The sequence below is a fragment of the Phyllostomus discolor genome, chromosome 6 (genome assembly GCF_004126475.2).
Source record: "Phyllostomus discolor isolate MPI-MPIP mPhyDis1 chromosome 6, mPhyDis1.pri.v3, whole genome shotgun sequence".
NCBI classification, from domain to species: Eukaryota; Metazoa; Chordata; class Mammalia; order Chiroptera; family Phyllostomidae; genus Phyllostomus; species Phyllostomus discolor.
This window is the reverse complement of record NC_040908.2, coordinates 1,061,783-1,082,361: the sequence shown is the minus strand read 5'-3', so window position 1 is coordinate 1,082,361 and position 20,579 is coordinate 1,061,783. Positions and strand designations below refer to the sequence as shown.

General features: G+C 63.3%; 2 protein-coding genes across 3 annotated transcripts; both read left to right on the top strand.

Moving 5' to 3' along the window:
• Positions 1-1,699: 1,699 nt before the first annotated feature.
• On the top strand, positions 1,700-20,132 carry RNASEH1 (ribonuclease H1). 2 transcript variants are annotated; one of them, XM_036027624.1, is made up of 10 exons: positions 1,700-1,915; positions 2,203-2,318; positions 4,913-5,086; positions 6,680-6,779; positions 7,611-7,665; positions 8,018-8,102; positions 8,657-8,781; positions 9,616-9,746; positions 11,948-11,958; positions 20,118-20,132. In XM_036027624.1, exons 1-8 carry the CDS (start codon positions 1,794-1,796, stop codon positions 9,700-9,702), a joined length of 864 nt encoding a protein of 287 aa, XP_035883517.1. In that variant the 5' UTR covers positions 1,700-1,793; the 3' UTR covers positions 9,703-9,746; positions 11,948-11,958; positions 20,118-20,132. The 2 variants fall into 2 exon arrangements, with proteins under 2 accessions (XP_035883517.1, XP_028372578.1); XM_028516777.2 differs by lacking the exon at positions 11,948-11,958 and having other exon boundaries at positions 9,616-9,754.
• ADI1 (acireductone dioxygenase 1) lies at positions 15,093-19,418 on the top strand. The gene is made up of 4 exons (XM_028516849.2): positions 15,093-15,296; positions 17,419-17,538; positions 18,192-18,371; positions 18,534-19,418. The coding sequence occupies exons 1-4, from the start codon at positions 15,177-15,179 to the stop codon at positions 18,651-18,653; spliced, it is 540 nt and encodes a 179-aa protein (XP_028372650.1). The 5' UTR covers positions 15,093-15,176; the 3' UTR covers positions 18,654-19,418.
• Positions 20,133-20,579: the final 447 nt, after the last annotated feature.

Here is a 20,579-nt window from a genome sequence, read left to right as displayed (position 1 = left end):
AATGTGTCTTGCGCTGACAATTTAAAATGTAGAAAAAGTAACACAATTTTTGTCATAAACTGATCATTTGTTCATCTTTGGTATATTTCATTAAAAGCAAACCATTCTTCCACCCATACTCATGAAACATGTGCAGGATGAAAAAGGTTAGCGTGACAGGGAGAGCACACCTGTGTCAGCCCAGGTGAGAGACGTCACACACGTCCATGTTCACAGCCACCAGAGCAGCGTCATGAGCTCCGTTTTTCAAAGGAGAGAACAGACGAAGCAAATCAAATGCACGCAGCTGGTAAGTTGTGGCCAGAACTCAGAGTCAGTGTATGTGACCTGCATGGCTCAGGGATGGAGAAGGGAGGGCGCTGGGGGAAATAAATTAGTGATTTCACACACACACACACACACACACACACACTTACGCACATCTACCACTTAGTTCTCAAATCATTCACACGCATTTGTGCACATCTACCACTTAGTTCTCACGTGTGTTCACATTGAGTTCTCCTTTGACCTTCGCAGTTCGGATGTTTTCACACTAGTGAGTTCATCCCCTCTGCCAACGGAGAAACTGGAGATCACTGGACAAAGCCTTGCTGAAACATCCCCAAGGGATCAGAATTCTGCTCGAATCATTCTTGTTCACACATCGCTTTAGGTGAACCCGGATGACCGACCACCTTGTAGCGTTGCCAGTTACATAAATAACAAAAGCACACTGTCTCTGGAGGATTGCACTTGAAAAGCCCATAGCTCAGCAGTTTACCTGCATTCCTTGGGCTACCAGGGGCATCTCCTGCTGCCGTCCACGCTGGGGAGCAGACTGGCGAGATGCCCACGGTAGCGGGGACCTGAGAGTGCGCGCGGGAGGAACGGGGCAGGGACGTCCGAGCCTCTTTGATGCCCGAAGTGCATTATTTTGTTAACACCCTTGTCCCATCAACAAGTCTTAGTTACAGCCACGTAACAATCCGTTGTAATCGTTTCCTTAATTCGTTCTTTGAACACCAATAATCAACACTTAAAAGTGTACATTTCAACTTTAAAGACGTCATTCAAATTGAATAAAACAATGTGTAAACTAAAACCTGCACTTGGACAAAAATATTTCACCTGTAGTTCTCACTGCCCTGGTCACTGATTGAAATTTTGAGCACAGATGGCCACCGTGACAAAGCACGACCACAGCCAGCCAACTGACTAGGAAAAGCAAGTCCTAAGTAGCTCTAACCCCAACAAGATCTCGCCCGGGCGCGGAAGGGGGCAGCTGCTATCGGGAAGCACTTTTCCCCGGCCCTGGGGTACTCTCATTTACAAGCCCCACCTTCTTTCCCGCCCCGGAGAAAGTCTGACCACGCCCACAAGTCCCAGACTCCGCCCACACAAGGCCTGGCCCACGCCCGACTCCAGTCAGGGGCCTTAGGCCACGCCCCGCCATAGGCTCCGCCCTTCCCCTGGGCGCCCCCAGGTCGCCCAGAGCCTGCCTTCTCTCCACTTTAGCCAACTCTCTGCCGCCCCGCCGCCGCAACCTAGACCCCGCCCCCTCCCGCCCCCTGCGCCCCTCGCCCCGCCCCAGAGCCCTCCCCGCTCCAGGCCCCGCCCACTCCGCCCGATCCGGGCTGCACCTCCCCGAGATTGTTGAGCCTGAGGAGCGCCGGGCTCTAGGCCCCGCCCACCGGCCCAGCCACGCGGGGCCTAGCGTCATCTCTCCGCGCCGCCGCCGCCGGAAGTTTGGTCTAGGCGATGGCGGCGCGGAGCCGAGGGGGAGGATGCTGGCGGGTCCCCGGGAGTGAGCGATGACCCGCCTCCTGGTCGCGGTGCACAGGGTCGCTTTGGCAGCCGTGCGCCGCGGCAGCGGCAAGCCGGGCATGTTCTACGCCGTGAGGCGGGGCCGCAGGGCCGGGGTCTTCCTGACCTGGTGAGCGAGCCGCGCCGCCGCGGAGGCGGTCGCTCGCCTTGTTTTCCCGAAGACCCCGGGCTGAAGTCCGCTCTGAGCCCGAGCGACGCCTTGCGCTGCTGGTGGGCCGTCCAGTATGGGGAAGGGCTGGACACGCGCGATGAAGCCGCACACCGCGGGGCGCGGCTCTGCCCCCGAGAGCGGGCAGCCCGGCCTTCTCACCCTGGCCCCAGTCCGGGGTGGGAACCACCTGGAAAGGGGGAGCGGACCGGGGGAGGGGCAGGGAGTGACGGCGCCCTCCGTTCCAGGGACGAGTGCAGAGCGCAGGTGGACCGGTTCCCCGCGGCCAGGTTCAGGAAGTTTGCCACGGAGAAGGAAGCCTGGGCCTTCGTCAGGAGCTCGGGGAGCCCCCAAGATGCACAAGGTAGTCGCGGCGCAGCCCCGGTGCCCTTGTAGCCCCTTCAGAGCCCTTCCCGCCCCGGGTGTCACTTGGCCTGTGCAGCTAGGTAGCGAGCAGGTAGAGAAGATGTGACTGGTGGCGTTTCTCCCTTTTACAGGCCAGGGGACAGGCTGAGAGCAGGTGAGCTTAGTGGTGCTGTTCCCGGGAGACCTGAGTTAGGGGGCTCCCCCGCCCTGCTCGGTTGTCTTGCTTGGTAGAGATGGGTTCGGACGAGGGACGACACAACACGCAGAGTGGAGATGAGCTCGCGGGTTTGCTTGCAAAATAATGAACTTGAACACGAGGTGCAGGCGGGCACCCAGCCAGTCTGGGTGCACCAACTGTTGGGGTTTTCAGGGTTGTATGCTTGCAGCCAGCTTCTAGGTTCCCCCCTCCTCCCCTCTCCGGACCTCGGGATGAATGTGTAGTTGCAAAGGCTCTCTCCCCCAGGTGGTGGGAACGAGCCACGCAGGACTTCGGGGACACCCCCACCCTCTCCCGTGCTATCATCAGAACACGGGGCGATCTCACCTGACCGGGCTCCGGTCTGCTGGGTGAATGACTGAGACGTGTGTCCCTCTCCCGCCGCCATTCACTCTCTGTCCTGCCTGGCAGGGCCTGCCAGTGGTGACAGCGTTAGGGACGAGCCAGGACTCGGCTCTCTCACTGTTTCCACCCAGTGTCCTCACAGCAGTGTGTCTGAGAAAACGCCTGCCCGTGTCACTGGAACCGATGGGCTGCGGCTCCGGAGTGAGGAGTGGTGTGCTTTCCCAGCATGCACGGGGTGGGGGGGTCCCTTTGTCATCGTGACAGGGCTACATGGCCAGAGTCGCGGCAGTTCCACGGGTCACGGGAAGGGTAGTCCGTTGACATTGCAGGCCAGCCACAGGGACAGCAGGCTTGCAGGATGAACAGTGACTGCTTCAGAGAACAACATTTTTAAAAATGGATTTTAACTTACCTTGAAGAAGCGGGGTTTTCTTTTTCATTCACTTTACTCACAGGGTTTTTTTGCTGTAGTAGGTTAAGGCTGAGCAGAGGGGAGTTTGATGAGCTTGGACAGTCTCCAGTCCCCACTAGCTGCACGGGCACCGGGCACCGAGGAGGTGCCCGAGTCAGGTGCCCTGGAGCCCGGGGTGGAGCAGAATTCAGGCAGCGGCCGGTGGTGCTAGGAAGCTGTCCCGAAAGGCGCATTTCCCCGGCGGCGAGAATGGCGCTGCCTGTGCTTCTGCCCCGCCCTCCAGCTCCCCAGCTGTTTGAAGAGGCTCTGATGAGACAGCCACACTGTCCGCTCAGGTGGGGAAGTCGGTTCGGGCCACAGAGCAAGTTCAGGGGTACAGCTCCCGCCCTGGTTCGGTTCCTGCTGTTTCCCATTCACAGGGTTTCTGTTCTAACCAGTTAGTAGTTTATTCACGTCTGAAGTTTTCCAGTACAAGCGTGTGTCTGCCTAGTGCGGGCTGTAGGTACTCAGACAGGCTAGTTCTCTGCGTCTGGGGAGGGTCTGCCCTCCTTAGAAGTTCACAACGACCTCCCAGTCAGTGGTACACGTACATGTACACGCACACACAGGGGTGCCACAGATTGCAGGTGCAGCCCCGGCCAGCGCAGGGAAGCCAGGCACGGGGACTTGGTGTCCCGGCGCGTCTAGAAGTGGCGTTCACACTGGCCTGCAGAGTGTCGAGTCTGCCTGAGAAAGATGCACACACTTGATTAAAAATACTCTTCTGCTCACTGCCCCCGAGCCTTCAGCGAGCCGGAACGGTGCTGCTGACGAAGGGTCTTCTCCCCGAGGTGAAGGCTGCTGACCGGCCGGGGCGGTCACTGAGGCCGCGGAGGCTGTGGCCATTTCTTAAAGTCAGACAGTGAAGGCTGCCGCGTCCGTGGACTCTTCCTTCCACGGACTGTTTCTCTGCAGCGCGCGATGCTGTTTGAGAGCATTTGCCCACAGGCTTCTTGCAGAATTGGAGTCGGCCCTCCCAGGCCCTGCCGCTGCGTCGCCCCTGAGTTTGTGCCATATCCTGAGCCCTCTGCTGTCACTTGAACCGTCTTCCCAGCACGGCCACCGGGAGCTGACTCCGTGTCAAGGGACCGAGCTCTGTGCGAGCGCCCACACGGGGCCCCCGCTCCTCGGTTCAGAGCTCTGCTGTGCGGTTGAGCGGCTCCGTCACAGCCCCGGGTGCCCCGTCTAACTCTGGCTCTCGAGTTTCCGTGCAGGACTCGGGTCTTTGTTTCCCCGGGAAGGGGCCCCTCGGGTTCTCAGGCCCTGCCATGCCGGAGGGCTGGTAACCCTTGGCGTCCCCACCGGCGGCATGGAAACCAGACTTACGTTTCAGCAGAGGCTTTGCTCTCCTCCTCCACGGCCCCTGTGAAGCCCGCCCCAGCACGTGGGGCGCAAAGGAACAGGCCGTGGGGGTCTGAGCGTGCGGGTGCCCTGGGTCGTCCCCTTTACAGGGCCACGCGAACAGGGTGTTTAAAGTCCGATGTGGGGACCTGAGCTGACCCACTGAACTTCTGGGTTCCCCCAGTCACGGCCCGGTGGGTGCGTGGTCTCTGGTTTCCGAGCGGACCCTGTCTTGCAGGCCGGAAAGAGGAGTGTGCGCAGGAGCCACAGGCAAAGGCCAGCAAGCGGCCCCGGGAGGCCCCGGCCGCCGGTGAGGAGGAGGAGGAGGAGGAGGAGCCGCGCATGAAGCAGGGGAAGCCAGCCCCGGGGGCGGCGGCGGCTCCCGTCAGCAAGGACTCCTTCTCCTACGTGGGTATGGCTTTCTCGGGGTTCGGTTGTTAACGTAGAACGAGACTGTGTGTGTGCAAACTTCTCTCGGACTTTTAATGGGGGAGGCTTGAGCTGGTGTCTTTAACATCCTCGTTCTTACCTGAAGGGCATTTTGTGGAAACGTCTCTAAGGCTACTGTCTTGTGGTTGATCACGTGGTACAGAATGGTTACAACTTGGGACACTCGCAGGAGAGCCGTTCGGAGGGTTCCTAGTGGCTGACCCGGCCTTCTGAAACACCCGTGGCCCTGGGTGCGCGGCCTCCAGGCCCCAGAGAGAAGGTGCCGCAGCGGTGGCGTCTTCCACTGAGGGTGGCCTCCAGGGTGCCCCTCTGGGGACCCTTTCACTGGGGGCCTTCGCTCACCTCCTGTCAGCCCACCGCCCCCAGGGGGCGCCACCGGGCCTGTCCCCGCCCCCACTCCAGGGGCTGCCCACTCTCCTTCTCTGACTCACACTCTCCTTCTCGTTCTCCACGCGTGCGAACAGAACGGGGTGGGGGGCAGCAGCGTTTTCTAAAGACCAAGTCAGGGGGTTTGTAGGCCCGTGTTTCCCCCAGGAAGCAGCCATTTTCCCTGTAGGTTAGGAAGCATTCGGTCAGGCGGGGCTGGAACCGGCTGGATCAGTGTTGGCAGTCACGGTGTCTGCACGCCCCCACCCCAGGGGTCTTGCCGTGGCCGTCACCAGAAGGGACGGAAGCACGCACCGTGGGTGGTTGGGGATGAGCCACCGGCAGCGATCTGGCAGTGGCCGGAGGCACGGCGACACCCCCACAGGCCCGGTGCAGGGCGGGTGCTGGCAGCTGACACGGCAGTGACGCGGGAGGAGGCTGGCGGTCAGCTCCGTAGTGCCCAGTCCTGGTGACCGGGGCAGGCCTCGCCCCACCCTCCGCCTTCCTGGGGCAGAGAGAGGCCTGGTGAGCACATTGCCTGCGTGTGCCCCTGCACCCCCGCTCCCGACCTCACCGGCCACCCTGCCAAAGGTCCTGCCGGTCAGTGGGGGCCAGCGGGTGGCCGCCTGTGAGTCCTGTCCGCCTCGTCCTCTGCGGCGCTGGTGTGTCGAGCACACCCTCTGTCTCCCGGGAAGACAGCCGGGCGGAGCCAGCTTCCTGGCGGCGAGGACGCTGAGAAGACCAAACAGCAGCGTTTGTCAGAGGGCCTGGCCTCGTGGCGGGCAGGTCCCCATCAGGCCGAGGCCCTGCTTGTCTGGGAGGACGGCTCCTTCGAGTGGAGGCAGCCCTGCCCCTGCCCCCACGGGGAGGGACAGGGGCGGGGCTCTGTGACCCTGCAGCGGGGCTGTGAGCGGCACCTGCTGCGGTGGCAGGGCCTGGGTCTTCCAAACGGCGTCTCATTGTGCCCGGCAGGCGGGGCCCAAACCCCAGTGCGTCCAGGCAGAAGGGGTCAGGTGCCCCCGTGTCAGGAGTGACCGTGTTTTTAGGCAGGAAGCTTCTGGAGAACCGTGGAGCACCCTTTGCGTCTGACGTGCTGACCCAGCACGGGAAGCGCTAGGTGAGCTTCGGTTGCTGGTGGCGCGGGGCCGGCGGCCCTCACTGGGCGTCCGTCCGTCCGTCTGTCTTGCAGGAGAACACGTCGTCGTCTACACGGACGGCTGCTGCTCCAGGAACGGGCGGAGGCGGGCGCGCGCGGGGATCGGCGTGTACTGGGGGCCCGGCCACCCGCTGTGAGTGGACAGGGCCTGGGGGGGGGGTGCTCCCGCTCACCGGGTCGCGTCCGAGAACTCCCGGACGGCCGGGCAGGCCCTGCCTGCCGCTCGACCGCGGGACGGGCAGCTGTGCGCGGGGCGGGCGGTGTCGTTCCGAGCGGGCGGCTTCCGAGTCTCGCTGATGAGACTCCATGCCGAAACGACCTGCCTGCCGCCCTAAGAGAGGCCCCGTGTCCCGGGGACATGGCTGTGGCAGGGCGCAAAGGGGCAGGTCACAGGACTTGGAGCCCACCCTGTGGCCACGACCCTCCTGAAGGTGCCAGAGGCAAGTCAGGGTCAGAGTGTGACCCAGGACAGGCAGCCTGGGATGTGGCGGGGGAGAGCCCGGGCCTGCGGGAGGCGGCCACAGGCCGTGGGGCAGTGTCCCTGGGTCCCCGGGGCCCGCAGCTGTGTCGGGCAGGGTTAGCGGGAGGGAGCTGCTTGTTAACCAGCGTTAACAGCCCCCCCCCCCCCCCGAGTTCCCCTCGGGCTGTGCGGTCTGCGGGGCACCTTTACTTCGGCCGTGCAGCAGCCCCGAGCGCCGTGCGTGCCAGTGGTGAACTCGTGTGCACTGAGCGCCTCAGGGTGGGTGCCAGCCCGGGCCACGGGCTCACGCTTCCCAGCCCAGGGTGAGACTGGTCTTTGACCTTGGCCCAGTGCTCCTCCCCCAGCAGCACACGTGGCCTCCTCGGTCAAGTGCTGGTGTTGCTCGTTGGAGTCTGAGGGCAGTCTCCCTACGGTGCTGTGGCCTTTCAAACAAAAATGTGTGCGGACCTGTTATAATTTCGTTCTCTTCTGTTTGGAAACCAGAAACGTGGGCGTTAGACTCCCTGGGCGGCAGACCAACCAGCGCGCAGAAATCCACGTAAGTCGCCGGCCGCAGTTCTCGTGTTGAGCCCCGACTGGGAGCGTGCCGGCGGCTCCTCACCCACCGCCTGCGTGTGAGCCACTCCAAGCCCAGGGGGGCCAGGTGGGGGGCGGCAGCACGTGGGAGGCATCGGCGCTTCCCAGGAGAGTCAGGAGACGTTCCAGACGGACGTGTCCACGGGATGTAGCATTGCGTGTAGTGTTGTTTCACGTGGAGGACACCGATGTGACGGTCCACACAGGGGAAGAGGGAGGTTTCCGCTATGAGGTCACTGGACGTCAGCTGTGTCGCACGCTCAGTGAGTGCACCCTGCAGCCTGACGCCCCCCCCCCCCCGCCCCCCCCACCAGGCGGCCTGCAGGGCCCTCGAGCAGGCGAGGGCGCAGGGCATCGACAAGCTGGTCCTGCACACCGACAGCATGTTCACCATCAACGGTGAGCGTCCGCCTCGTCCTCCCTCCTCGGGTGTTGCTCCAGCAAGCTTGCGGGGAGCGGGGACCCCTTCCCCGCAGGAGGCGCTGTGCCAGGCTGTCAGGAACAAAGGGGGACGTGCAGGTCTGGAGCCCCCGTCCACCACCCCAGGGCCTGCCACGTAAGGGTCGCTTTGCAGGCCCCTGACACGTGGCAGGAGGGCAGATGTGGCCCTGCTCCCGTGGCACTTCAGTCTCGGCCTGCGTGGGTGACTGAGGATGGCGTGCTGGTGGCCTCTTCGGGGAATGCCGTGTGTGGGAGCCCAGGGAGTCATGCTGGAGGCTGGGGAGGGCTTCCCGGAGGAGGGGGCATCCTGGGCTGAGAGCTGCAGGTCGAGCACAGTCAGGGTGAAGGGGGGGAGAAAGGAAGGGCCTGGGGTCTGCCGGGGGCCCGAGCACGCCCCGGGAGGGAGTGGAAAGGCCCGAGTGCTGCTCCCAACACAGGTGGGGCGGTCCCGAGGGGGAGCCCAGGGAGGAAACGGCCACACCTGCGGCTCACGGCCCGGGGCGTGGCTCCAGGCATCACTAGCTGGCTGCCGGGCTGGAAGGAGAACGGGTGGAGGACGAGCGCCGGGAAGGAGGTGATCAACAGGGAGGACTTCGTGGAGCTGGACCGGCTCGTCCAGGGCATGGACATCCGGTGGGTGAGTGTCCCCTCGGGGGCCCTGTCCTGTGGTCCCTGTCAGGACCGAAGTCTCAGCCACCCAGGAGGCGGTGCTGCTGCCGGCGGCTCGGTGACGCAGCCGAAGGGGCGGGTCCCCGGCTGCGCGTCGCCCCGAGTGTCAGGGCGCTGGCGCGTCCTCCCATCACGCGAGCGGTGCTGCTTCCTGGGGGCGAGCGGCAGGACGCGCTGCCCCGAGCCCTCCGTGGCGCCCTCGCTGACCCGGCTCACCTCGCCTCCCGGCGAAGCGCGGGCAGGCGGCCCGCCCGCTGGCCTCTCTGGGAGCAGCCGGCGTGTTGGGAGCAGCCGGCGTGTTGGGAGCAGCCGGCGTGTTGGGAGCAGCCGGCGTGTGGCGCGTTTCCCTGAAGGCGCGGCTGTGGGAGCGGCGCCCCAGTAACGTGCCTTTTCCCGGAGGGCAGTGGCCCTGCCGACCCTTCCCTGCCGGCCAGGCCCCCGACGGCCTGCTTCTCCACCCCCCACCCCCTCCGAGAGCAGCGCCCAGCCGCAGGTGCGGCCCCCGCACGCAGCGTGTGCAGGGAGTGAGTGTGCGTGCCCTGTGCGCACACACGCACCCACGTGCAGTGCAGGTGCTCTGCCTGGAAAGCAGGACGAGCGGTGAGAGCCCACCTGTGGGGAGTTGGAAGGGAGCTGGCCTCCGCGTGGCCTGGACACGGTGCCGTGGGGCAGCCCGTGCCCTTCAGTGTCCCGGGGGTGGGGCCGGGCCGGGGGGCTGCCTCCTGCTGCGCCCGCCCCCAGGGCTGAGTGCCTCACCGCGCAGGAGTGAAGGTACAGGGAAAGCTCTCTCTCTCTCTGACAGGTGCACGTCCCCGGTCACTCAGGCTTGGTGGGCAACGAGGAAGCGGACAGACTGGCCAGGGAAGGAGCTAAGCAGCCTGAAGTCTGAGCGGAGCCCCGGCCGTGCGCGGAGCCCTGGAGCCGGTGGCTGTCGTGTGGCTGTCGAGTGGCCCCCATGAGCAGCGGAGTGTGGGTGGCGGGCCCTCCCGCACTGACTCAGGACGGCGGCTGGGACCTGGGACTCTGGGTGGAGAAGCTGCTCCAGTGTGTGCTGGACGGACTCCGTGTCCTCGGAGATCTGAGACGCGTTTGGGGTTTCAGCGTTATGCTGCTCTGGGCTGGATGCGGTTCTCCTTTGTCCCATTGCAACTCTCGGACTCCACGTGGTGAGGGTGCGGTAATAAAACGCTGGCTGAGCCGTGCAGACCAACCTGGACGTGCCTGGAAGGTTCGTTTCCCTGCCACCTGGCAGGACCGGGTCTCGGGACTTAGGGCATGGCCGTGGAGCGGGGGCAGGGCCCCTCGGAGCGGGGCGCCAGGAAGACCTGCACACACGCAGCCCCGGCGCCTGACTCGCCTGTGGGGTCAGCCCCGACTCTCAGACCAGGATGCACCAGCAAGTCCTTCCAACTTCTCCTGGGCTGTTTGTGTTAGGAGCTCCATGCGAGCTTTAAACCATCAGACACGGTCACTACTTTGTGTATCTGTTACCTTTTACCGCAGAAACGTACAGAAAGTGACAGTGGACAGGTGGGTGGCTCATTGAACTGTCACCACGAGGTGGGCGCCCTGTGACCCCCCAGGCCCAGAGGCAGCCTTGCCAAAGCCCCTGAGGCTCCCCCGCCCCACCCTCCCCGCGGACGAACCCACCTCTGACCAGATGGCTTCCTCGTGATTCCCGATGGCGTCCGCCCCTCCCTGAGACGAGTCTCTCGTTCTCAGGTGCCCCCTGCGGTGTCCCCGTGCAGTTTGTCTGGTGCGGCCCCCGGGCCGTCTGTCCTCTGGGTCCCGAGGCCCTGGTCTCGCTGTGCGTGTGCTCACAGTGCTGCCCAGCACCGCCCTCTGTCCCCGTGGGCCCTGCAGGGTGGCGGCTGCAGCGAGACCTGTCCAGAGCCAGGTTTGTGCCTTGGCCTGTCCGTGAGTCTGGGTGGCAGAGTGGTGACACGCGGCCAGCCCGCCTGCCCTCGCCAGCCGGAGTGGACGCAGGAGGTGCCCACGCCACCGTGGGCTCCCAGCAGCAGTTCACAGGGGACAGGCGGGTCGGTGCTGGGGCGACGGCCGGCTCCCGCCGCCCTTGGACGCTGACCCGTGTGTATCTCTGTGATGTGTGTGGGCGGTGGCCGCCAGGCACAGTGGCCCGGGACCTAATCGCCCCACCGTGGCCACACGAGGTCCTGGCCCGCGGCCTCTGTCACGGGCCATCGCAGCTGCCCTCCCCCCCCCCCAGGGTTTCTGCTCCAGCCCCACCTCCCGCTCTGCCCCGGGCGCATGCCCCTTGGCCCCCAGCGCCTGGACCCCCGCCTCAGGCCCTGTTCTTGCCGTTCGCCCTGCCTGGCTCCCCTGCCCGCAGGTGTGTTCATGGGTCCCTCCCTCCTCTTCTTCCCCTCCCTCCTATGTTTGCCCCGATTCCAGCATCCAGCCTGGCTGGCCACCCCTGCATGCGTGGTTCTGCCTCCCCCTCCCAGACTGCTGTGCCCTCTGGTCCCTCCTCACCCCCCTTCACCCGCGCTGCTCCAGCGAACCCACCCAGCCCTCGCTGCTTGCAGACCTCTGCGTTGCTTCCGTCCGCCTCCCCAGGGGGGTTCGGCCTCTGGAGGCGGAGACCGCCCCCCCCAACTTGCTCACTGCTGGGTGCAGGTGCTCTCAGAATGGTCTGAGGGAGCAGGAACCAGGTGCTGGCCCTGAGCAGGAAGGGGGTGGAGATGAGACCCCTCCCCTCCCCCAGCCCCCTGCAGGCTGACTCCGCACAGCTGAAGTCCTTGGCATCCCGCCCCCCCTGCAGGTGCTGCACCCGTGCACCTGTGGGTACAAGTTGGCTTTGCCCCGTGAGATCTGCTTCCTGAAAAACTATCCTGGGGCTCAGGTTTCGTCTGCTGTTCGCACATCCCTGCGGGGGCCGCCACGGGAAGATTTCCTCCCAAGGCCCGGTTCAGGTTTCCAGCAGCTTGGCGCTCACATTTCTGCTCCTCCACCCCCAGATCCGCCTCCAAGAGCCCCAGGCAGCCAACAAAGCCAGTTCAGACGCACAAACAAAGCCTCGTTTACTTTACTTTGAAGACGAGCTTCTTGTTTATGCCCCTGGAAATCTGGAGCAAATCCTACGCTGTTTCCCAAAGTTTGCTATGAGGCCTCAGCAGTGACCGCTGTCCTGCCCTGCAGGACGGCTCTGACAGTGGGCAGCAGTGGGCGCGAGGGGTGAGCTGAGCCCCGCTGGCAGCCGGCCAGTGCGGACCGGGGCCCAGCCGGTGGGCTGGAGCCTGCAGGGCGCCCCCTGCCGTGGCCGCAGCAGCTCGCCGGTCGCCGCTTCGGGCCCTGGGTCTCAGCTCTCACTCGTGAACTTGCCCCCGTGTCTCCGAAAGGAGGGTCTGCGGGCTCGTTGGCGCTCGCATCCGCCTCCCCGAGTGTCTCGTCTGTCCCCACTGAACAGCGTCCTCGTCGCAGGCCTCCCCGTCTGTCAGAGGAGGGGAGAGTCTTTGACCTAAAACTCCACAAACGCTCTCCCTCGGCCGGTGTGACAGGGTGCGCGTTTGGGGAGACGGTTTCTGGGAACCAGCGTCCTGAGGGCAGGGTGACCCCGAGGACGACGACACAGGGGGAGTGACAGGGGACCTCTCGCCGCAGCGAACGCCAGGTTTCATCTCCGTCTCGGGGGCACGGAGGTTTGGGGGACCTCGCGGAAAGGCTGCCCGTGAGCCTGCGTCTCCCCGGGAAAAGCCTGGAGTCCCACACACGGCTGCGCCTCCTTTCGAGGACGCGTCAAACCCCAAGAGGTGTTCTCCTCCCAGTCAGCGCGGACGACACGCTGCTGACCGTGGCCTCCGGGCAGCTGTTTCTGAGCGGCGCTCCCTTTTCTAGTTCGGGATATTCGTATGCACAGGCGGCTTATCTCTTAATTCAAAACGCCATCACTTTTTGTACGAATTGTTGGGATTTTTCAAATATACAGAAAAAGAACGGATTCGGGGCCGTCTGCTCATCTCTGCACCCAGCGTCGCTGTATAGGTGGTGTCTCCTCACCTGTGCCTTTCGTGAACGTGCCAGGTGCCCCAGACTGGGGCGTGGGGCAGCCCCGTGGGTTTCCCCCCCACCGCAGTCTCGCTGCTCACAGGGCTGGTTTGCAGCCGGACCGGGCCTCTTGGCCAGCTCTCCAGGCGGCTCTCTCCTGTGCACTTCCCACCCAGGCGCTCAGGGCAGCCGCTCGCTCCCGCCAAGGCCTCCTGTGGGTCAGGCCCTTGAACTTCTGCGTTTTCCAGAGGCGCCCCAGGCTGTCCCCGTCAGCAGACAGGAGCTCAGGGTCACCCTCACGCAGTCTGCAGACCAGGCTCCCACGGAGGGGGCTGCCCTGGCCTCCACGGGGGGTTGGTCACAGGAGGCAGGCTCCTATGCTGAGTAGAGGGGGTTTGGCTGCTCTTACTCTTTGTTGAGAGAGGAATTAGAAGCTGTCAGAACGCAGGGCCTGCAGCAGTGCCCTGCATGTGGTGAGCACCTGCACGGCACCCCCCGCCCAATGCCACCGAGGTCCTCCGGCTCTCAGAGCCCCCCGGGTGACGAGTGGCTCCAGCTGGCCACCTGGACCCTTCCACAGGCCTAGATACCTGGACACCACAGAAAAACTCCTTTCCCTGGGGTGAGAAGTTTGCCAGTGAGCCCCAAAGCAGTGACTGCACCTGGCAACCATGACCTTGGGTGTCCCGGGCGCGGTCTAGTGGGAGTGCCGGGTGGAGAGAGTGAGGAGACTGGAGCAGCAGGACCCCCGAAGGCGGAGCCCTGGGGGAGGAGCGGTGATGATGGGTCAAGGCGGGGGGAGAGACGGCTGTCTGAGGAGGGGGCGTGCAGAAACAGAGGTGAAGTACACGCATGCTCTCTGTGCAGGGTTTCTGGAAGTTCTAGAGCTGGCCACACGCGCGCACTTAGGAAATGGGCCACCGTAGAGCGGTCTGGCTCGAGCTCCATGGGTGCTCCGTGGCTGGATCCCCTGGGGTGAACAGCTGGGACAACCTGACCTTTTTTGGTTGATTGATGGCTTTGAAAAGATAAAGCTAGGCAGATTGAGCAGCTGGATTTACTTTCCTTATCAGCTAAACTGGTAAGAAACATGAGGACTGGGGAGGAGAATTCGTGGTTTTTATAACTGATTTTAGAGTGTGGGGAGGGGAGAACCCCATGGATTTGTCAACTTAAGAAACACCCAAACCTGTGAGAATGTTGTGAGTTGACCTGAGCCAAACTGGCAACTGCCGGGAAGCAAAATCTCAAGGGACGGAGAAGATGGCAATTTCACCACCTCCTTTGTACATCAGAATCCAAGGGGGACACGTGAGGGGTTCCATGACATCCACTCGTGAAGGACTGATTGCGGAGGCGGGAGCAAGCAGAGTGGGGAAACCTGTGGGATGGGATAAAAAGTAAAACGACAGACACAAGCCTTTCACACAGGTGAGTGCAGGACAGGTAACAGTCAGCAATTAACATGATGACAGTGACGAGGGGGTCTGTGGTTCCGGGTCTGGTGTGCTGGTTGTGCTTTGGAGGGGGTTAGAAAAGGAAATTGTTTTGGTACTCCACAGGTATGTTACCGTAGATGCAGAGAGGACAGGCTCAGTTAAGACTCACCTTTCTTAGGGGAAAACGGCGACCTAGCACGTGACCACCCACCATGACCAGCCTTTAGTTGGGTTTTCATTTCAGACCACCCTATGTGGTTCCTTAGGTCTCTGAGTGTGTGAGGCCCGTGCAAGGCCTCCCCTGAGCTTGTCGGGTTCGGTAAGTGGCCCGGGTTCCCGCCACAGTTTGTTGCTGCACTGACCGATGCATTCATTTAGGACGCATCCTCGGCGATGCAACGAGGAACCATCGGCTGGTTCCTGTGTGTGCCCTGACCAGGGAGGGAACCCTTGGTGTACGGGGAGGACGCTCCACTCACTGAGCCGCCCGCCCGAGTGTGTTTTGTGTTTTCCTTCTAGGACGCGCTGCACTTAAAATTACAGGGTAGTGTTGTAGAAACCGTCGGAGTGGCCAGGGAGGGATACCCGGGTTCCCCGGTGGTCACTTGGCCGCACGGCTTTAGCAAAACCACCTATTTCGGTCTCTCCAATCCTCGCGGTCAACTATCAGGTGTTCGACGTCAGTGCACAGGGGGACTGCAGCCGCCAGGAGGTGTGCGCGCAGCCTCGAGTCCCTGTTTACAATCCCAGGTCGGCCTCCACCGCGTGCCAGGTGCCCGTCCCCCGACCCAGGGCAGGCTCAGCCCACGCCGGCCCGGCCCCGCCCCGCCGCAGGCGCCCGGGGGACGCAGGACCCGCCCGCTCCCGCTCAGGCCGGAGTGAAGCTTAGTGTCGCCGCCCGCTCGCCGCCACGGTCGCCATGGTGCAAGCCTGGTACATGGACGACTCCACCGAGGACCCCCGCCTGCCCCACCGCGCCGAGCCCGCCCGCCCGGTCGGCCTGGAGCAGCTGCGCCGGCTCGGGGTCCTCTACTGGAAGGTATGCGAGCTCGCGGGGCGGGCGAGCGAGGTAGCCTTTTAGGTCTCCCTGAACCGGTGCGCTGACCCCCTCCCCGTTCCCCCCACTTCCCACCCCCCAATCGCTGCACGGAGTGCGGGAAGGCGGCCGGGAAAGGGCGGGGGCGCGCTGCGCAGGCACGCTTAGCAGCCTGGGTGGGCAGCCGGAGGCCGGGGCGCACTGCGCACGCTCAGCGGTGGGGCTGGAGGGTCGGCCTGCCGGGCGCTCTGCGCATGCTCACTAGCAGCGGGCCGGCCCCGCCCCTCCCCTGGGGCTTTTCTAGGTCCAGGCGGTGCCTGGTGGGACCCGGGCACGGGGAGTGACGAGCCGGGGTGACACCGGGCAGGCCCAGTCGGGGGCCGGCGGCAAGGGGTGCGGGCCGGGGCGGCCCCGCTGCTGCGAGGTCCGCGCTGTTGGCGCAGATCCCGGCGGGCCGGCACGGGGTTCAATCTGCGTGTCTGCTGTGCGTGCGCTCACTTCTCTTCCCCGGTGTGTCTGTCTTCCTGGGCTGAGATGGGACACCTCTGAGCAGTGAACGGGCTGGCGGTGCCCGCTACGGCGGGAAAACAAGTTTTGTTTGAGAATAAAGTGAAGACACCCACAGTCCGAGCGTTCAGAAGGGGCCCCGGCCGCCCTTGGCGGCGTCCCGGTGCCCGGGAGGCACTGTCTCCACCCAGGGGACCGCAAAGGCCCGAGATGGGCCTTGGAGGTGCCCTTGAGTTACCCGCGGGCCAAACCCAGGCCCCGCCTTCTGGTTCCCGGTGACCAGGGCAGAGGCCGCCTGACGTTCGCTGCGGTCTGTGGTCTGTGGTCTGTGGTCTTGGTCGCGGGAACAGAGGAGCGCAGTGCGCACGCGCTCCGGGTGGCCCGGGGCGCGGCAGAAGTTGTCGGTCCCTCACACGGTTGATTTCATGTTGGACGGTCGTAGAGCCGAGGGGTGGTGTGCATCGCCGTGGCGGATCTGCTCACTTTCGGAGTGATCTGTGCAGAGCTTAATGTGTTCACGACCGGTAGTTTGAGATATCCTGGAGTCTGACGTTCGGCACTCGTGATACCGTGTGCGTTCTATGGCAACTCACAGCAAAACGTGCTCCATTCACTGCCAGTGGTTTTCATCAGGAGTTCAGACGGATTGTGGCCAGCTGCTCCCTGGGGGAGGGGCTTTAAACAGGTGGCTTTGATACAGGACCTTAAAGAGCACGTGGGCGGTGGTGCAGGAACAGGTGAGACCGTCTCCGGTGTGGGAAGCGGTCAGGAGCAAGGGCGTGGGGAGGTGTCGCATCAAGAATGTTTGAAGAGTATCAAGTTCTCCCATTTGGTTTATAGTGTAGATTTTTTAAAAAATAACTTTTTTTTAAAGATTTTATTTATTTATTTTTTAGAGAGGGAAGGGAGGGAAGGAGAGAGAGAGAGAGAGGGAGAGAGAAAGAGAGACATCAATTCAATGTGCGGTTGCTGGGTGTCATGACCTGCAACCCAGGCATGTGCCCTGACTGGGAGTCGTACCTGCGACACTTTGGTTCGCAGCCCGCGCTCAATCCACTGAGCTATGCCAGCCAGGGCCTTATAGTGTAGATTTTTTAAAAAGTCGTGAATAGGGACAGGGTTTGGAAGAAAGGCTCCTGGGACCAGGTGACCGAAGGCCCCGATCCAGCCTGAACTTGGGCGTTACCTGTGGGCTCTGAGGATGCATGCAGGCGTGCTGACCCCGGAAACACCGAGGGTCAGCGGAGGTCACGGGAGCTCCGTGGGACTGCGGGGTGGAGGCTGGCAGGGGGAAGGCCTGGGAGGGGGGCGTGGCCGTGCATCCCGGGAGCCCTGAGTGGGGGCGGGGCGGGGGACGGGAGGGTGAAGAGGAGCCTGGGGAAGGGCTTGGGGAGCCAGGAGGCGGGGCTTAAACACAGCTGCAATCTGTTTAGGTGTTAGGGAGAACAGGGGAGCATCCAGAGACCCAGGAGGCCTCCAGGACCAGGGAGGCCGGGAAGGAAGGCTGGTCAGGAGCGACAGAGCCCGGGCGGGGAGCGAGCGGGGGGTCTTGGGAGAGAAGGACCATGCGTGTCCTTGCGTTGACGTGCCCTCCTTTCTGCTGCTGGGACCCTTCCAGCTGGATGCTGACAGGTACGAGGACGACCCCGAACTGGAGAAGATCCGGAGGGAGAGAAACTATTCGTGGATGGACATCATCACCATCTGCAGAGAGAAGCTGCCGGATTACGAAGAGAAGGTGACGCGCGCGGGGTCGCTGGCAAGGGGGCATCGTGGGTCACTCCCCACACGTCGTAGGTTTCCTTAACGTGCCCCCGGGGTCCCACAGCAGAGTGACGCACGTTGGTGTAGTTTTGTTAAGTCAGGGAAAGACACGAACGTAGGGCCGGACAGGTGGAAATTCTCTGTTTATTAAGATGTGACTGCCTTCCTCAGCCTTTCTTGTGGCTTCTGCCCGTCCATTGTGGTCACGTGACCGTGCGTGTGTGTGATCCGTGCGGGGTGGCGAGCAGGAGCCAGGGTGTGTCTGGGAGGCGTGCTCTGCACGCGTGAGCTCTGTGGCTGTGTGACGCCGGGGCAGCGACCTGGCCGTCCTGTGCCCTGTTTCCTCATCGTCCAGCGGGCACGAGGTCAGCACCCCTGGGAGGCCTGGCGCAAGTTTGGAACTCCGCCCTGCCCCTGCTGACTGCCACGTTGGCGTTAATTCCTTTCCTGTTCGGTGACTGATAGGTTTCACAAACCGTTCTAGTCCCGCCCCCTCCTCCCCGGTGCGCTGCCTCCGCTTTCCTCGGGGAGAGTCTCCACCCGCCTCGGTCTGGGGCTGGGGGCTGATGCGCGCGCCCCGCCGCAGCTGCGCCTGCGCCAGACTCAGAGCCCGCCCCCGCGCTCTAGATTAAAATGTTCTACGAGGAGCACCTGCACCTGGACGACGAGATCCGCTACGTCCTGGATGGCAGCGGGTACTTCGACGTGCGGGACGAGGAGGACCGCTGGATCCGGATCGCCATGGAGAAGGGGGACATGATCACCCTCCCCGCGGGGATCTACCACCGCTTCACGCTGGACGAGCAGGTGGGGGCCGCGCGTGACCCCAGGTCCCTACGCGCGCGCACGCGCAGATGCCCGGAGGACGGCGTGTGACCAGCGTGCTGAGACGCGCGAGCTCCACGCGGCGGGGACCGTCGTCCCGACAGCCGGGGTGACGCAGTGGTGTCCGTGCTTATGTGTTTGCAGAACTACGTGAAGGCCATGCGGCTGTTTGTGGGCGACCCGGTGTGGACGGCGTACAACCGGCCGGCCGACCACTTCCCGGCTCGGGAGCAGTACGTGGCGCTGCTGGCGCAGACGGCGTAGCGGCGCGCGCCCCTGGCGCCGACTCCTGCGCGGGATAAGGGCAGGCGGTCTGCCGCGTCCTCGTGTCTGTGGTGTGGGCTGGGGGCTGGGAGAGCTTCGCTTTGCGAGGTTATTTGGTTGGAATACGTTTTAGTGCAAGGAGCCATAAAACTGCCTTTCACGTCAAAGCCACTGGGAATATGGGCGGGCAGTCCCCTTCCTTTCCTGTGACCCTGTCGCCTGGCACCACACACGGTTCCACGTGAACCCCCATGAGTCCCATGTCCCCACACCGCAGGGCCTAGCTGCACCGTGGGGACCGATTCCGTGTCTTTCAGCAGCTAGCAGTCAAGGCCACGCCCGCCTGCGGGCGGAGTGAGCGGATGCCAGGACCTGCTGGTGAAGGGCACTCTTCCCCCAGACTCGGGCGGGGGTGGGGCGAGCTCTCCCAGGAAGGGGTCTTGCAGCTGCTCACACCGCTTCCTCGTTTAAGTAGCTGCCTTAACTCTGTGCTTGTGCCTTGGAGCCCCCTTAAATGCAAGTGGCTCCACGTGGCTCCCTCAGATCACCCCACGTGGATGCTTTGTGTGATCATCTGTAATTCCTGTTCTCTGTGCCACTGTGTTTAGTGTGAGATTTCTAGGTCAAACTCCGATATATATTGTTACAATCAAGCTTTTGAATTTTAACAAGAAAATGGTACATTAATTTTTTATTAATTCTGAGATGCAATTATGCCTACTTTGTTATAATCATTTTAAAAAACTAAAATCAACATGCTTTGAAGGGCAGGCTGTTTTATGCATTTTTGGAACTGGGATACAAAGTCTCCGTGTTAACGCTGTCTCCCGAGCCCCCAGGCTGGTCCTGGGACGCTCGCCCGTTGTGCAGCCGCTCACGCCCTGGAAATCCCGGGGACTCTGCATTTCCACTCGAGTGCTCCACTTGAATTTCCACGCAGGGCCTGCACGTGTGGGGGCGGCGGAACACTCGGTCTGCTCCCTGTGGCCCCAAATCCAATGAAATATGAAGGGAGATTTTTTTTAGAAGTATGGGGATTTAAAAATACATCCGTAAGTTCTTGGACAATGCTCCCAAAAGACGGAGCCCGGTCCTCCCCTCATGTGTGGGCCGGACTTGGTGACGCGTTGCCCCTGGGCGGGACGTGGCGGCTCCCACTAGGCCAGAAGGTGCTGGTCCCCTGCCGCTCCCTGGGGTCCCGGTCAGGGAGGCCCGCTGCCCTGTCAGGGAGCAGCTCCTTGGGCCCCAGGACCCCCTCCCAAGGGCCTGGCAGCAGCCAGCTGACCACGCCCAGGCTCCTGACTCGGTGACCGCAGGGACGGCACACCACTGCCGTGAGTGGTTCGTCAGAGTCACGCGCCATCGGGGCGGTTTTGTCGCACACAACAGCGCTGACAGCGGGCAGCCCGAGGAAAACCCTTCTCAGCAGTGGCCCTGCACCCAGAGGTGCTACTGGGGCCTAAGGTGAGAAGTGGAGCGAGTGGAGCCGGGCCTGCGGGGAAACGAGCCGAGGACAGGGCTGCTGGCCGTGTGCGCGGGAGCAGTGACTGGTGGGTGGGACCCGGGGGGTGTCCTGTCCCCAGGCTGCAGGCCCCCTCGGGCGCACACTCTCCCACAGGCCCCGTGGGCAGCAGCCCTCCAGCAGGCGGGAAGGTCGTTGCCATTCCAGGTGCACAGGCAGGTGTGCGGCCGTGGGCTCCTGTTTTCATGGCGCCTCGTCCCAGTGTCCTGAGTCTCCGTGTCCCAGAGCTCAGGACGGGGTTTCTTCTCTCGTCTCCGCTGGGGCCGTTCCGTTAGCTGCAGTGACAGAGTCACCTGGAGGCAGGTCCCCACCCAGGGGCGCCGGGCCCTGCTCCAGTCTGCCTGCCTCTGGCCAGCGTCGCCTGCTTTTCTGTGCGACTGACCAGGGACCGTCCTCAACCGCTG

Coding starts and splice junctions, on each gene's coding strand:
- ADI1 (XM_028516849.2), top strand. CDS start 15,177: ATGGTGCAAGCCTGGTACATGGACGACTCCACCGAGGACCCCCGCCTG. Junction 15,297..17,418: donor TCGGGGTCCTCTACTGGAAG/GTATGCGAGCTC, acceptor GGACCCTTCCAG/CTGGATGCTGACAGGTACGA. Junction 18,372..18,533: donor GCTTCACGCTGGACGAGCAG/GTGGGGGCCGCG, acceptor ATGTGTTTGCAG/AACTACGTGAAGGCCATGCG.
- RNASEH1 (XM_036027624.1), top strand. CDS start 1,794: ATGACCCGCCTCCTGGTCGCGGTGCACAGGGTCGCTTTGGCAGCCGTG. Junction 5,087..6,679: donor GGACTCCTTCTCCTACGTGG/GTATGGCTTTCT, acceptor TCTGTCTTGCAG/GAGAACACGTCGTCGTCTAC. Junction 7,666..8,017: donor ACCAGCGCGCAGAAATCCAC/GTAAGTCGCCGG, acceptor CCCCCCCACCAG/GCGGCCTGCAGGGCCCTCGA.